This window comes from Cetorhinus maximus, chromosome 23 (genome assembly GCF_964194155.1).
Source record: "Cetorhinus maximus chromosome 23, sCetMax3.hap1.1, whole genome shotgun sequence".
Classification (NCBI taxonomy): Eukaryota; Metazoa; Chordata; class Chondrichthyes; order Lamniformes; family Cetorhinidae; genus Cetorhinus; species Cetorhinus maximus.
In genome coordinates this window covers 26,580,830-26,597,274 of record NC_135901.1, presented here as the reverse complement: position 1 = coordinate 26,597,274, position 16,445 = coordinate 26,580,830, and the positions used below count along the sequence as shown (strand labels likewise).

General features: G+C 46.4%; 2 protein-coding genes across 2 annotated transcripts in view; both read left to right on the top strand.

The window, feature by feature from the left end:
* Positions 1-16,445, top strand: part of LOC144697294 (uncharacterized) — a 273,796-nt gene that overhangs the window by 58,957 nt on the left and 198,394 nt on the right. The window lies entirely within an intron of this gene.
* Positions 1-16,445, top strand: part of LOC144697918 (uncharacterized) — a 33,190-nt gene that overhangs the window by 9,366 nt on the left and 7,379 nt on the right. Inside the window, exon 2 of the mRNA XM_078569880.1 lies at positions 2,615-3,201. Within this exon, the coding sequence (XP_078426006.1) occupies positions 2,615-3,201 (587 nt within the window). The remainder of the gene's footprint in view (positions 1-2,614; positions 3,202-16,445) is intronic.

The window sequence follows — 16,445 nt, the reverse complement described above, 5'->3', positions numbered from 1 at the left end:
CGGTGCAGGCCGCAAGCCCAGAATAAGACTCTGCAGGTCACGCATTTGCAGCTCCGGCCTTTTGCCCGGCAACAGCACCAGGTTAGCGGCGGCCATCTTGGTTCAGCGGGGAGTAGCGCGCATGCGCGGCCATCAGGCTGGTGTGGGCGGGGCTTCAGGGTTCCTGTGACTAGGAGGGCGACTGCAATAAGAACAAAAAGATGCTGGAAAAACTCAGCAGCATCTGCGAAGAGAATAAAAGACTTAATGTTTCCAGTTCAACATGACTTCTTCATAGCCGAACTGATGGTGACAGACCAAACCAATTGTGAATTTTTCAGACTGGGTGGCCGCTTTGCGGAACACCTTCGGTCTGTCCGCAAGCATGACCCAGACCTCCCTGTCGCTTGCCATTTCAACACACCACCCTGCTCTCATGCCCACATGTCCGTCCTTGGCCTGCTGCAATGTTCCAGTGAAGCTCAACGCAAACTAGAGGAACAGCACCTCATCTTCCGACTAAGCACTTTACAGCCTTCCGGACTGAATATTTTGTTAAACAATTTCAGATTATGAACTCTCTCCTCCATCCCCACCCCCTTTCCGATCCCCCTTTTTCCAATAATTTATAATTTTTTTACAAATATATTTTTCTTTTCCCTCCTATTTTTAAATTTATTTTGATCTATTGTTTCATCTCCACCTTTTAGCCCATTTCGATCCCTTCCCCCCCACCCCACCCCACCCCCACTCCACCAGGGCCATCTGCGACTAGCTTGTCCTGCTTGCTACCCTTAATGTCCCCATTAGCACATCCTTTAGATGATATCACCACCGTCAACACCCCTTTTTCCTTTTGTCTTTGACATCTTTGGCAGTCTCTTCTTGGCCTCCACCTATCACTGGCCCCCTATCGAGCTCTACTTGTCCCAACCCCCTCTACCAGCTTATATTTCATCTCATTTCTATATGTCTTAGTTCTCATGAAGGGTCCTACGGACTCGAAACGTTAACTGTATCCCTCTCCGCAGATGCTGTTAGACCTGAGTTTTTCCAGGTACTTTTGTTTTAGTTCGTGAATTTTTCTTTCCCAAACTAGGGAATTGGAGAGATTTTCACTGCCCTGATTGGCTGGCTTTTCAGTGCCCTGATTGGTCATTTGGTCAGAAGGCTCTGATTGGTTAACCCAGGGTTCCAGGGACAGGCTCAGGTGGAACTCAGCCAGACTGGAGTTTCCAATTTAGAAATATTCACCTGGTTAAAAAGAAACCAGCATTTACAGAACTGAATAGAAATCGCTCTGAAAAAAAAAATTAGTGACTTTGATCTCCACATGAAATGTTTGCGAAAGAATCGGGGTGGGGGGTGGGTGCTGGTGGTGGAAATTTTTGGAGTGAGCTGGGGGAGGGGTTTGGGGAGCGGGGATCCTGAGAGCAGTGGTGGTGGGGGGGGGCGGGTTTGGGACAAGGACATCTGAGTGAGCAGGGGAAAGGAGGGTGGAAAGGGGCTTCTGAGTGAGGGGGGGAGTGGTGGTGCGGGCAGGGGGGCTTCTGAATATGTACGTCAGGGATGGGGAGTTGGGTAGCTTGTGGTGTTTTCACATTGCGTAGCGGCACGGAGCTTCAGTGGAGCAGCGTGCACAGTGTTGGCAGGGTCGAGGAGGCCGAGCGAAGTCAAGTATGGAGTGTTGCGAGGGCAGAGTTTTGTTTTCACACCACTCTTTTCAAACCTCCCTGTAAATGCTGTGCACTTTGAACCCTGATTCACCCCCCCCCACCACCACCCCTCCCCGTGAGCCTCCAGTTTCCACAGTCGCCTGCCCGACCCCATAGCCCTTGGTCTCAACCGTTTTCCCTCCACCTGCCAACGGTCTCACTAGCAATTCCCCCCCCCCCCCCCCGCCCCCCCCCCCAATCACCTCACAAATTGGTTTTTCCTGTGGAGCTGGTCGCCCTGTTAGTGGGTGAACAGGTATTAGTGCGAACCCAGACACAGGCAGCAGAGTTTGGCATGACCTTACACGGAGTTGAATCCGGGAGGCTGGCAGACAATGGCCTCCCTCTTCCCAATATTTAATTAGGGGGATGGGCAATAAATGCTGGCCTAACCAGCGATGCCCCACATCACATGAATGAATAAAAAAAAAAGGTTAAATTTCTGTTCGTCCAGTGCGGGATGTCAGACAAGCCCGGACGGTGTGAGGGTTGGAGAGGAACTTGGAGGTGATGGTGTGCGCAGACGCCTGCTCTCCTGGTCCTTCTAGGTTGGTGGAGGTTGAGGGTCTGGGATGTTCCGTCTTGGCTCTGGTAGAGTTGAAGATATATAAAAGACCTCTCCTTCATTCCTTGCCGCTTCCATCCCTCTCTCTCTCTCCCCCCTACTGCCAGAGTCTTGTGTAGGCCCAGCCCGGTTGGCAGGTTCCCTTCCCTGAAGGATATTAGTGAACCAGTTGTGGTTTTATGAGAATCCGTCAGTTCTCGTGGTCACCTTTTCCGGGTACCATAAATGACCTTTGCCTTTGTGTTTTTGTGGGTTCTCTCTCACTCCCCTTTTTTTCTGTTTTTAATCAATTTCACAGGGTATTAGAAGGGGAGGATTTGCAGTCGGGAAACTCAAAGTGGGGATCTGACAAGAGTCACCCAATTCATCACAACCTCAGTATCATCGGATTTTGAACATGGAAGCGAAGAGCACCGTCCGCAGTGGGGAGAAACCGTACGTGTGTTCTGTGTGTGGACAAGGCTACAGCCGATCGTCTGGCCTGTTGAAACACAAGCACAGTCACACGGGGGAGAAACCATATAAATGTGGGGACTGTGGGAAGGGGTTCAGTTACCCATCTGAGCTGGAAACCCATCGGCGCAATCACACTGGGGAGAGGCAGTTCACCTGCTCCGTGTGTGGGAAGGGGTTCACCCAGTCATCCACTCTCGTGACGCACCGGCGAATTCACACCGGGGAGAGGCCGTTCGGCTGCTCCGAGTGCGGGAAGCGATTCACTCATTCATACAACCTGCAGAACCACCAGAGGATTCACACCGGGGAGAGGCCGTTCCTCTGCTCTGTCTGTGGGATGGGATTCACGCATTCGTCCAACCTACTGTCACACCAGCGAGTTCACACTGGGGAGAAGCCATTCACCTGCTCTGACTGTGGGAAAGGATTCACCCGTTTATCCAACCTGCGGAAACACCGGAGCAGCCACACCGACAAGAAACCTTTGTGAATGCTCGACTGCATGAAATGCTGTTAAAGTTTGGGGGAACTGATGTCCCATCAACATGCCCACACTGACGAGAGACCGTTAAGCAGCTTCCACTGCGGGACTGGGTTCAGGCGATCATCTCAACTCATTGTACACTATCGTGCTGACGCGGGAAGAGGCTGCTCACCTGCTCCATATATGGGGAGGGATTTATTCATTTGTCCAGCCTGTTGACACACAGGCGGGTTCACAAGTAAACTACTGTGATTGGATTCTGTTGTTAATAACGCACAGGACTGAACTGTGTTCTTTGGGTTTGTTTCTGCTGATGTTAATAAACCCCAGCTCAGCTACAGGGGTTAATATTTTGGATAAAGGACAAATAAATCAGCTTTGTGTTAACCACAGTGTGACAAATCTTTTTAATATCTCTGACATAAGTTAGTTCCTTTTGAAGGGCTCTGCCTCTCCCCTGTTTCCTCCATCCTCACCTCCAGCAACAAGTGCAAGAATCTCATGGAGCTTCCTTGTCACTAAGATTGAGACAATCCGATCAGCTGCTTCCCTCCCTTCCACTAGCCCCCCGGGCCAAACTGTGCCTAAAGTCCCTCCTTGCCTGAGCCCTGAACTCGTGCCTTTCTTTAGTTTTTTTTCTCCTATCTCCCTTCTTGTCCTCTCAGAGCTCACCTTGTTCACCTCCTGCCCCCTTAACCTATTTTCACCAAACTGCTGATCACCCAACTTCCCCACGTCAGCCGGATGTTTTAATTGTTCCCTTGCTTCAGGTCCTGTCACAGTTTCCAAAACTGCCAATGTCACGCCCTCCTCCAGCAAGCAGGCCTTGACCCCCACCCTCCTTGCAAACTACATCCCTATCTCCAACCTCCCTTTCCTCTCCAATGCCCTTGAACATCGTGGAAATTGCAGTATGAGAGAAAACTCGCATGAAAAAGGCAACAAAAGCTTCGACAAGTATATAAAAAGGTAAAAAGAGTAGCTGAAGTGAGTGTTGGTTCCTGAGCAGCTGAGACTGAGGAATTAGTCATGGGAAATAAGGAAATGGCCGAAACTCGGAACAAGCATTTGTACCTGTTTTCTTAATAGAAGCCACAAAACACAATTGCATCAGAAGCAGTTCAGAGAAGGTTCACTTGGTTGATTCCTGGGATAAACGGATTGCCTTGTGAGGATAGGTTGTGTCTAAGCTCATTGGAGTTTAGAAGAGCGAGAGGTGATCTTATTGAAACATCTAAGATTCTGAGGGGGCTTGACAAGATAGATGCTGAGAGGATGTTTCCCCTTGTGGGGGAATCTAGAACTGGAGGCATGGTTTAAAAATAAGGGGCCTCCCATTTAAAAGGGGGATGAGGAGGAATTTCTTCTCAGAGGGTTGAGTTTCACAGATCTTTGTGAATCAAGGGTAATGGGGGCAGGGGTTAAAGCCACAATCAGCCGTATTCAGATGAGCCCTGATCTTATTGAATGGTGGAGCAGGCTTGATGGGCCGAATGGCCTACTCCTGCTCCTATTTCTTATGAATTGATGAAATTCAAAGAAAGGAGCTGCAGCCTGTGTCCAAGAATTCCCAGCTTTTCGAGTCCGTATGACTCTTCTTCAGAGCTCTGAAGAAATCATATGGACTTGAAATGTTAACTCTGCTTCTCTCTTCACAGATGCTGCCAGACCTGCTGAGTTTCTCCAACATTTTCTGCTTTTAATTTCAGGTTTCCAGTATCCACATTATTTTGCTTTTAAATAATTAAACTGATTGGGACATAAAATGGCAACGTGTTTACCCAGCATTCTCAGCAGTGGAGCCGGTCCCCTATCTACATCATAGGAGACTAGCGCGCAGAATAACTATAACACTGGCATTTACCCGGCTATGTGGAAAATTGCCCAGGTATGTCCTGTACACAAAAAGCAGGACAAATCCAACCCGGCCAATTGCCAGCCCATCAGTCTACTCTCCAGTTTCAGTAAAGTAATGGAAGGAGTCATCAACAGTGCTATCAAGCAGTACTTGCTTAGCAATAACCTGCTCACTGATGCTAAGTTTGGGTTCTGCCAGGTCCACTCAGCTCCTGACCTCATCACAGCCTTCGTTCAAACATGGACAAAAGAGCTGAAGTCCCGAGGTGAGGTGAGAATGACTGCCCTTGACATCAAGGCAGCATTTGACTGAGTGTGGCATCAAGGAGCCCTGGTAAAATTGGAGTCAATGGGAATTGAGGGAAAACTCTCTGCTGGTTGGAGTCGTACCTAGCACAAAGGAAGATGGTTGTGGTTGTTGGAGGCCAGTCATCTCAGCTCCAGGACATCACTGCAGGAGTTCCTCAGCGTAGTGTCCTAGGCCCAGCCATCTTCAGCTGCTTCTTCAGTGACCTTCCTTCCATCACAAGGTCTGAAGTGGGGATGTTCACTGATGATTGCACAATGTTCAGCACCATTCGCGACTCCTCAGAAACTGAAGCAGTCCATGTTCAAATGCAGCAAGATCTGGACAATATCCAGGTTTGGGCTGACAAGTAGCAAGTAACATTTGCACCACACAAGTGTCAGGCAATGACCATCTCCAACAAGAGAGAATCCAACCATCGCTTCTTGATGTTCAATGGCATAACCATCACTGAATCCCCCACTATCAACATCCTGGGGTTACCATTGACCAGAAACTGAACTAGACTAGCCATATAAATACTGCGGTTACAAGAGCGGGTCAGAGGCTGGGAACCCTGTGACGAGTAACTCACCTCCTGACAAGGCACAAGTCAGGAGTGTGATGGAATACTCCCCGCTTGCCTGGATGAGGGCAGCTCCAATAATACTGAAGAAGCTTGACACCATCCAGGACAAAGCAGTCCGCTTGATTGGCACTACATCCACAAACATTCACTTCCTCCACCACCGACGCATAGTAGCAGCAGTGTGTACCGTCTACAAGATGCACTGCAGCAACTCACCAAGGCTCCTTAGACAGCACCTTCCAAACCCACGACCACTACCATCTAGAAGGACAAGGGTAGCAAATTGATGGGAACACCACCACTTGGAGGTCCCCCTCCAAGTCACTCACCATCCTGACTTGGAAATATATCGCTGTTCCTTCACTGTCGCTGGGTCAAAATCCTGGAACTCCCTCCCTAACAGCACGTCGGGTGTACCTACACCACATGGACTGCAGCGGTTCAAGAAGGCAGCTCACCACCACCTTCTCAAGGGCAACTAGGGACGGGAAATAAATCCTGCCCAGCCAGCGAAGCCCACATCCCTTGAGTGAATAAAAGAAATGGCCCAGCCAGACGTGTTTGGAGCACGAGCAAGGCGAGTGATGGCAAAGGAGAGAAGCTTGTTGTCCCATTTGCAGCCAGTAAGCGGTGGCAGCGGGAGGGCAGAAGGAGCAAGGCAGTCAGCGGGTGGGCGGGGAGGTATCATTAACAACAGATGTAGGCCAAGTAATCTTTGAATAAAAAGCCTGCAGGCCCTGCCTTTGGAGCTCCAGGGCTTCTTCTCCAGACCAAGCCCAGGTGAATGGCCGCCATCTTGTTACAGTGGGGAGCAGTGCGCATGCGTGGTCATCTTGATGGTGCAATAGAGAATGGGTGGGGCTTCAGGGTCCCAGAGACCAGGAGAGAAAACTATTGGCTCATTGATTGTATTCCCACTCTGCTGATAGGAGCTGGAGAACCGAACCCAGCCAGAGGAGAGGGAGGGAGAAACCAGGAAGTGGAGGAAAGAAACGGTGAGCTTCTTTTATTCATTCATGGGATGTGGGCATTGTTGGCTATGCTAGCATTTATGTCCCATCCCTAATTGCCCTTGAGAAGCTAGTGGTGAGCTGCTTTCTTGAACCACTGCAGCCTATGTGGTGTAGGTCCAATTTTCTGTAGCTGTTTGATACAACTGAGTGGCTGATAGGCCACTTAAGAGTCAACCACATTGCTGTGGGTCTGGACTCACCTGTCAGTCAGGTAAGGATGGCAGATTTCCTTCCCTAAAGGGCATTAGTGAACCAGATGGATTTTACGACAATGGTTTCATGGTCATCATTAGACTTTTAATTCCAGATATTTATTGAATTCAAATTTCATGATCTGCTGTGGATTTGAGGATTTGAACCTGGCTCCCCAGAGCATTACCTTGGGTCTCTGGATTACCAGCCCAGTGACAATAACGTTACACCACAGCCTACCCAGGGAGGAGGGAGTGTTTGGGGGGGGTGGGGATTTGCAGCTTTGGGAGAACAAGGAAGGAAAAAAATATTCCATAGAAATTGTCTGTTTTTAATTTCTATCATAGAGTTATAGAGTCATAGAGGTCTACAGCACAGAAAAAGGCCCTTCGGCCCATCGAGTCTGTGCCAGTCAACACACAGGTTGCACCTGAACCGGAATGGAACCAGCATCCTTGCGGGGAGGTTTCCTAGTGGTGTTTGGGATGGTTTAAACTAACTTGGCGGGGGATGGGATCCTGAGAGGAGGTTCAGCAGGGGGAGATGCACAGCCAAAATTAGAAGAGATAGCGAGTGAGTCTGGAAGGCATAGAAATTATAGGCCAGTGAAGGCACAAGGGAGTTTGGCAAGGTTGGATGGTATTTATCTTAATGCAAGGAATCTGATGAATAAGGCGGATGAGTTGAGGGTACAAATTAACACATGGAAGTATGATGTCACTGCTGTCACAGAGACATGGTTGAGAGAGGGGCAGGATTGGCAGCTCAATATTCCAGGATATAGGGTCTTCAGGCGAGACAGGGAAGGAGGTAAAAGAGGAGGGGGTATCGCAATATTGATCAAGGAATCAATTACAGCAGTAAGGAGGGATGACATCTTAGAAGGCTCCTCAAATGAAGCCATATGGTTAGAACTATCCTGGACAAACTGATGACTTTTGTAAATTCCTTTAACAAGGTACTAGAATGGAAGGATTTGTGAATGAAAAACTCAAAGTAAACATCATGTTAAGATCTGGTTGAGTTAGTCGATTCATCAGGACCTGAATATCATCAGCCTATGGAAGGAGAAATATTTTTCTGTTCTGTCTGTGGGGAAAGATTTCAAATATCAGTGTGACTGGAAAAGCACTAAGGCACACACACACCCGAGCGAGAGTGATCACTTTGAGATGGTGGATGTGCAGAAGTTATATGTAATCACAGAAGGACGTGTGTGCTCTCATGAACAGGCGAATGCTGTTCACATAGATAAAAGCAAAAAAACTGCGGATGCTGGAAATCCAAAACAAAAACAAAAACACCTGGAAAAACTCAGCAGGTCTGGCAGCATCTGTGGAGAGGAGCACAGGTTAACGTTCTGAGTCCGCATGACTCTTCAACAGAACCACATCTTGTTCACACATTTGGTGATACCATTACCAAAGTTGCCCTCTGAAATTATCAGATAAGATCATAAGAAATAGGAGCAGGAGTAGGTCATTCGGCCCCTCGAGCCTGCTGTAACATTCAATAAGATCATGGCTGATAACTCCTGTTGTCTGCCTGCAACCCCCTCCTCCCACCACAGACCTGGTAGATCAAAATCTGTCTAACTCAGGCTTGAATTTATTCAATATTCGAGAGAAGCCTCCACTGCTCTCTGTGGAAGAGAATTCTGTGGAACAACCCTCTGAGAGAAAAAAATCCTCCTCACCTCCATCTTAAACGGGTGAATCCTTATCCTGAAACCGTGCCCCCTCGTTCTAGGTTCCCTCACGAGATGAAACATCCTCTCAGAATCTACCCTGTCAAGCTACCTCCAACTCCTCCTGTTTCAATAAGATCACCTCTCATTCTTCTAAACTCCAATGAGTATAGGCCCAACCTGCTCAACCTTTCCTCATCAGACAACCTCTTCACCTCAGGAATCAGCCAGTTAACCTTCTCCGAACTGCCTTCAGTACAATTATATCCCTTTTTGAACTTGTCTACCAAAAGGATCAGCTGTGGAAATAACGGCATTAAAACGCAGATTTCATACACAAGCCTTTACACTCTGCTTGGCAACACAAAACTTGTTGTTATTATCATTATAATAATAATTATTGTAATTATTATTGCATATACTTGGCACATATACTGGCTGCTTGTTGTTGAGAAAAAATGCAAATTACACTGATCTAATTTTCCATGCTCTCCGCGCTATGGAAATTATGAATCGCCAGGATTCGCCACTCTGCAGAAACATTCAACTCTTCTTCCTCAGAAACCTACCTCGTGCAGGTCTTCCCTCTCCTCCAATCAATAGCATTTTAAAATCTGAGCTTGTCCAACACCCCATCACCTAGTCCTGACTCGCTTGGTCTTGACTTACAGACTCTTTTCACCGTTGGTGCCTTCCCGCAGTCTCTGGGCCTTGGTCTTTCACACAGGCTGATGGATCAACAATACAGTCCCTGAGCAATGACAATCCACTTCTCCAGGATGACTGCTCTCTCCTGTGGCTTCATATCCAAGGTCCTTCATGATAGTGTTGACGACCCACTCCCTGACCCTGTCGAACTGGGAGATGGCAGCCCGGACAGTAAGGGCCAGGCGCTGGTTTCTTCTTGTGCCCCTGTGACCATCTGCACCTCAGGCAATGATGAGCGAAGCAAGTCTTTTTTTGTAGAGTTCCCATTTAAAAATCAAAGAAACAAAGTCTAAAGATGTTCCCCAGTACCAGGAACTACTTCCATAGTGAATATCAACAAAAATTGTCAGTTAATTTTAAGCAATGTTTTGCCAGTGATCAAGTGTGTGAATGACTATATGGACACTGGATAGATATCTGTCCTGGGCAGTGGTGTAAAATGTGCAGCATCGGATCAGCCGCCCATCAATACTGGACATCACGTAGAAGCGGTGGATGATCCAATAACGTAGGCCTTACACCACTGCCTGAGATGAATTTCTGACCCAAGACAGACAGACAGAGTGAAATCAAATATTATTTCTGACCAGAATATGTACTCTTCACAAACTCCATCTGTACAAACCAAAATGTTGGTCACACCAACTCTAATTACTAAACGTATATTGTTGGATAAAATTAAATGCAACGGAACATTGCTTCCTCCCACGTTTGTCAGACCTGGTCTCCAAATGAAAACCAAGAAAACGTTTCCAAACAAAAGCTTTGGGAAAGGCCAAGCATAAGGCAAGTGAGAACTACGGCAGCTATTCCTACAACATAGAAACACTGTCCCAATTCGATTCAGACATGTCATCAGAAAAAGTGGATGACCATTCAAAAAAAAAGGCCAATATTAGGAGGAGTGACCAAAATAGTTACAGATATCGATCCTGCATCTATGTGGCCGTTCATACACTTGGTCACTTACTAAACATGTCGAAGCGGCATGGTGAAGCACTCACCGACAGAAGTAAACAGATTTCCCGCTGCGAGCTGTACCTCCGTCGGACAGACATCTCCCAGTCTCTCTGTCTGACTCTCTCCTGTAGCTTCCTGTCATGTTTGAGTTGGACGAGGAATCCTCATCGCTTGAGCTCGAAAACACCATTGATTGTTCAGCGAGCAGAAAGGCACCCGGCTCGATGGAATTCCAGCTGAACCGTTCAAGCACGGACAGTCCCATCCCCTGACACACCTTCATGACCACCTCCTTCTCTGTTGGGAGGTAGGATCTGTTCCACAGGACACGTGCAACACCAAAAAAATCACGACAATAAACAAAAACAAAGGTGACAGAGGAGATTGCAACCCCTACAGGGACATCTGACACCTCAGCATCAATGGCCAGGCCTCCGCTGGGTCATGCTTCAATCTGAGGGACTCCACGAGCCCCTGGCAGTTGTTGGAGGTCTGGATGGAGGAGACAGGGGAGAGGGAGAGCCCTTCAAAAAGAATTAACGTGTGGGAGATATTAAAAAGACAAAATACCGCTGTATGTTTAACATAGAGCTGATTAATTTGACTTATATCCAGAATATTTCCCCGATAACTGGGCTGGAGTTTATTAACGCCGGCAGAAACAGACCCCAATGAACAGGGTTCAGTCCTGGATGTGATGAACAGCAAAATCCAATCACTGTAGTTACTTGTGAATTCACTGGTGCCTCAGCAGTTTGGATCCCTTCCCACACTGCGGCCAGATGAATGGCCTCTCCCCAGCATGAACTCGCTGATGTGTCAGCAGGGTAGATGACTGAATGAATCCCTTCCCACATTCGGGACAGGTGAACAGCCTCTCCCCAGTGTGAATTCACTGGTGTACACTGAGGTCAGATGATGTCTTGAACCCAGTCCCACAGTGAGAGAATCTGAACGGTCTCTCGTCAGTGTGAACACATTAATGGAGCATCAGATCCCCAGAACTTTTAAAACATTTCCCGCAGTCTGGGCATTTAAAAGGTCCCTTCTCAGTGTGAACTCTCTGGTGATTCAGCAAGGTGGATAATTGAGTGAATCCCTTCCCAAACTCGGAGTAGGTGATTGGTCTCTCCCTAGTGTGAAATCGCTGGTGTGTCAGCAGGTTGGATGACTTAGTGAATCCCTTCCCACATTCAAAGCAAGTGAATGGCCTCTCCCCGGTGTCAACCTGCTGGTGTTCAGTGAGTTGAGATGATTGCCTGAAGCCTGTCCTACAGTGAGAGCACCTGAATGGTCTCTCATGACTGTGAACACGTTGATGGAGTATCAGGTCCCGGGAGCTTTTATAGTACTTCCCACAGTCTGGTCATTGAAAAGGTCTCTCGTCAGTGTGAACTTCTGGTGTGTCAGCATGTCAGATGACCGAGCGAATCCTTTCCCACACTCTGAGCAAGTAAATGGTTTCTCCCCAGTGTGAATATGCTGGTGTCTCAGCAGGTTGGAGGACTGAGCAGTCCTTGGAGCATGGAGCAGGTGAATGGCCTCTACCCAGTGTGAACTCATGCTGTTGCAGCAGGCTGGATGACCAAGTGAATCCCTTTCCACCTTTGGAGCAGGTGAACGGCCTCTCCCCAGTGTGACTGCGTCGATGAGTTTCCAGGTCAGACGACGATCTGAATCCCTCCTCACAGTCTCCACATTTCTACGGTTTTTCTCCACTGTGAACGGTGCTTTTTCCTTCCATGTTCAAAATCCAATGATATTCAATGAATTGGGCGACTCCATCAGACCCTGATGTAATGTTATGCATCAGTTTCCCAACTGCAAATCCTCCCCTCCTAAAACCCCATGGAATTGATATAGAACAGTGAGGAGGGTATTCCCTCCAATCCTGCAACTACCACATAGGCCAGTTGAAGAGGAGAAATTACAATCCCCGATCACACAGCGACCACAGAGACTCAGGCTTCCTTCAACCGGTTTTATTCAAGCATATGCAAGGGAGCCACAATCATTCCTAAGAAGCAAGACCCAGCTCCCAGACTGATTACATTTCACTACTTTTGTACTTTTCCTGATCACAATACATTTGAATACATCCAATCGGTAACCAACAGACAGGTACCATGTTAAAACTATCCTACTGAGTACATAAACATGTGGTTCTGCTAACCAATTATTCTAAAGGGTGTATACATAATTATATTATCCAATCAAAATTAAAACACGTACGCAAAGACATTGATTCTCATAACTCAGAACTGTTTGTGTTTCATCAAAGCCCCCTCTTTGTCCATTGTATGTCCTCCCAAATCGAAGCTAAACCATCTGCCCCATCCCTATCTGAGAGAGGAGTCTACCTAGAATAACTTTATTATGTTTTATCTCCAGTCTAGCTTTCAAGGCTTCAACGCACCATTGCAACACTTGAATGGTTCTACCTGTGCCTGGACATTAGCTCATCTCTTGAAACTGTGTAAATCACACAAAACTCAAAGCTCCTTTGTGTGCAATGTCCATCGGCTTACCCTCAGCTGTCAATAGGTTTAGCATCCATGGCTGCTTGGAGATTTTAAGTGTTCTTCAGTAAATTCTTACAGTGTTCTCATTTAGCATTTTTACTTTTCCCCCTAACAACAGAAAAAAGGGGGTGAGTGAGAACCCACAAAAACTCAAAGGCAGATTGTGAAATTGAACTGAATCAATCTGGTAAACTGTGGGGCCAGCACGAGGGAAAAGTGACCATGCCAACCAGTCTGGGCTACACAGGACTCTGGCCTCTACAAGAACACAAGGAATAGGAGCAGGAGTAGACCATACGGACTGTCGAGCCTGCTCCACCATTCAACCTGATCGTGCCTGATCTTGGTCTTCAACACCACTTTCCCGCCTGCTCCCCGTATTCCTCGACTCCCTGATAGACCAAAATTCTCTCCATCTCAGCCTTAAATATGTTCATTGGTGGCACATCCACAACCACCTGGGCTAGAGAATTCCATGTGACAAGAGTGTCAGGGAGGAAGAAAGAGAGAGAAGGAAGAGACCATAAGACGTAGGGGTAAAGTACACCATCCGGACCATCGAGTCTGCTCCGCCATTCAATGAGATCATGGCTGATCTGATAATCCTCAACTCCACTTTCCTGCCTTTTCCCCAGAACCCTTGAATCCCTTACTGATTAAAAATCCTGTCGTTCTCAGCCTTGAATATAGTTAATGACCCAGCCTCTACAGCCCTCTGCGATAAAGAATTCCACAGATTCACTAAACCATGAGAGAAGAAATTCATCCTCATCTCTGTCTTAAATGGGCGACCCCTTACTCTGAGATTATTACACTGGTCCTAGACTCTCCCATAAAGGGAAACAACCTTCCAGCATCTACCCTGCCAAGCCCCCTAAGAATCTTATATGTTTCAATAAGGTCGCCTCTCATTCTTCTAAACTCCAATGAGTACAGGCCCAACCTACTCAACCTCTCCTCATAACAAAATCCCTCCATACTTGGATCCGCCTAGTGAACCTTCCCTTGGCAGCCTCCAATGCCAGCATATCTTTGCTTAGATAAGGGGACCAAAACTGTTCACAGTATTCTAGATGTGGTCTAACTGGTGACTTGTATAGTTTTAGCAAGACTTCTCTATGTTTATACTCCATTCCCTTTGACATAAAGGCCAACATTCCAGTTGCCTTCCCCATTACCTGTTGAACTTGTTTGTTAGCTTTTTGGGATTCATGCACGAGGACCCCCAAATCCCTCTGTACTGCAGCTTTCTGCAGTCTTTCTCCATTTAAATAATATTCAACTCCTCTATTCTTCCTGCCAAAGCACATAGCCTCACATTTTCCCACATTATATTCCATCTGCCAAGTTTTTGCTCACTCACTTAACCTGTCCAAATCCATCTGTAGACTCTTTGTGTCATCCTCACCACTTGCCTTCCCACCTATTCATGCATCATCCACAAACTTGGCGATAGTACATTCACTTCCCTCATCCAAGTCATTAATGTGTATTATAAATAACTGTAGCCCCAGCACTGATCCCTGTGGCACTCCAATGGTTACCAGGTTGCCATCCTGAAAATGCCCCCTGTATCCCAACTCTCTGTCTTCTATTAGTTAGCCAATCCTCTATCCATGCTAATATACTACCCCCAACACCATGGGCTCTTATCTTATTAAGTAGCCTCTGTGTGGTACCTTATCGAACGCCTTTTGGAAATCCAAAAGACTGCTTGTTCTATCTACTTGTTCCCCTTTATCTATCCTGTTTGTTACCTCCTCACAGAATTCTAATAAATTTGTCAGGTTTGATTTCCCCTTCATGAAGCCATGCTGACTCTGCTTGATTAGATTATGTATTTCTAAATGCTCTGCTACAACATCCTTTATAATAGACTCTAACATTTTCCCAATGACAGATGTTAAGTTAACTGGCCGATAGTTACCTGTGTTTTGTCTCCCTCCCTTTTTGAATAAGGGTGTTACATTGACCGTTCTCCAATCCTCTGGGACTTTTCCAGAATCAAAGGATTCTTGGAAGATTACTACCAGTGCATCCACTATCTCTGTAGCTACTTCCTTTAATATTCTAGGATGCAACCTATCAGATTCAGGGGATTTATTGGGCTTTAGCCCCATGAGTTTCCCTAGTACTTTAGCTCTAGTGATAGTATTTGTATTTATTTCCTACCACACTTTTGCCCCTTGATTATTTTGTATTTTTGGAATGCTATTAGTGTCTTCTACCGTACAGACTGAAGCAAAGTATTTATTCAACTCCTCTACCATTTCCTGGTTCCCCATTATTATTTCCCCAGCCTCATTCTGTAAGGGCCCTATATTCACTTTGGTCTCTCTCTTCCTTTTTACATATTTAAAGAAGCTCTTACTGTCTGTTTTTATACTAGTTGCTAGTTTACCCTCAAAGTTTATTTTCTCCCTCTTTTTTTTTTGGTCATTTGTTGTTGGTTTTTAAAACGTTCCCAATCCTTAGAGATAGTATTAGATCCAAGAAAGAGGCATACCAATTGGCCAGAAAAAACAACAGACCTGAGGATTTGGAGCAGTTTAGAATTCTGCAAAGGAGGACCAAGGGATTGATTAAGAAGGGGAAAATAGAGTACGAGAGCAAGCTTGCGGGGAACATAAAAACTGATTGTAAAAGTTTCTATTGGTATGTGAAGAGAAAAAGATTGGTGAAGACAAATGTAGGTCCCTTACAGTCAGAAACAGGGGAATTTATAATGGGGAACAAAGAAATGGCTGACTAACTGAATACATGCTTTGGTTCTGTCTTCACAAAGGAGGACACAAATAACATACCAGAAATATTGGGGAACACAGGGTTTAGTGAGAGGGAGGAACTGAAAGAAATCAGTATGAGTAGGGAAATGGTGTTCGGGAAATTGATGGGATTGAAGGCTGATAAATTCCCATAGCCTGATAATCTTCATCCCAGAGTACTTAAGGAAGTGGCCCTAGAAATAGTGAATGCATTGATGGTCATCTTCCAAGATTCTATAGACTCTGGAACAGTTCCTGCAGATTGGAGGGTAGCTGATGTAACCCCACTATTTAAAAAGGGAGGTTGAGAGAAAACAGGGAATTATAGACCAGTCAGCCTGACATCGGTAGTGGGGAAAATTCTAGAATCCATTATAAAAGATTTAATAGCTGAGCACTTGGAAAACAGCGGCAGAATCAGACAGAGTCAGCATGGATTTACGAAAGGGAAATCATGCTTGACAAAATCTACTGGAATTTTTCAAGGATGTAACGAATAGAGTTGATGAGGGGGAGCCAGTGGATACGGTATATTTGGAATTTCAGAAGGTTTTCGACAAAGTCCTACATAAGAGATTAGCATGTAAAATTAAAGCGCATGGGATTGGGGGTAGTGCATTGAGATGGATAGAAAACTGGTTGGCAGACAGGAAAGAAAGAGTAGGAA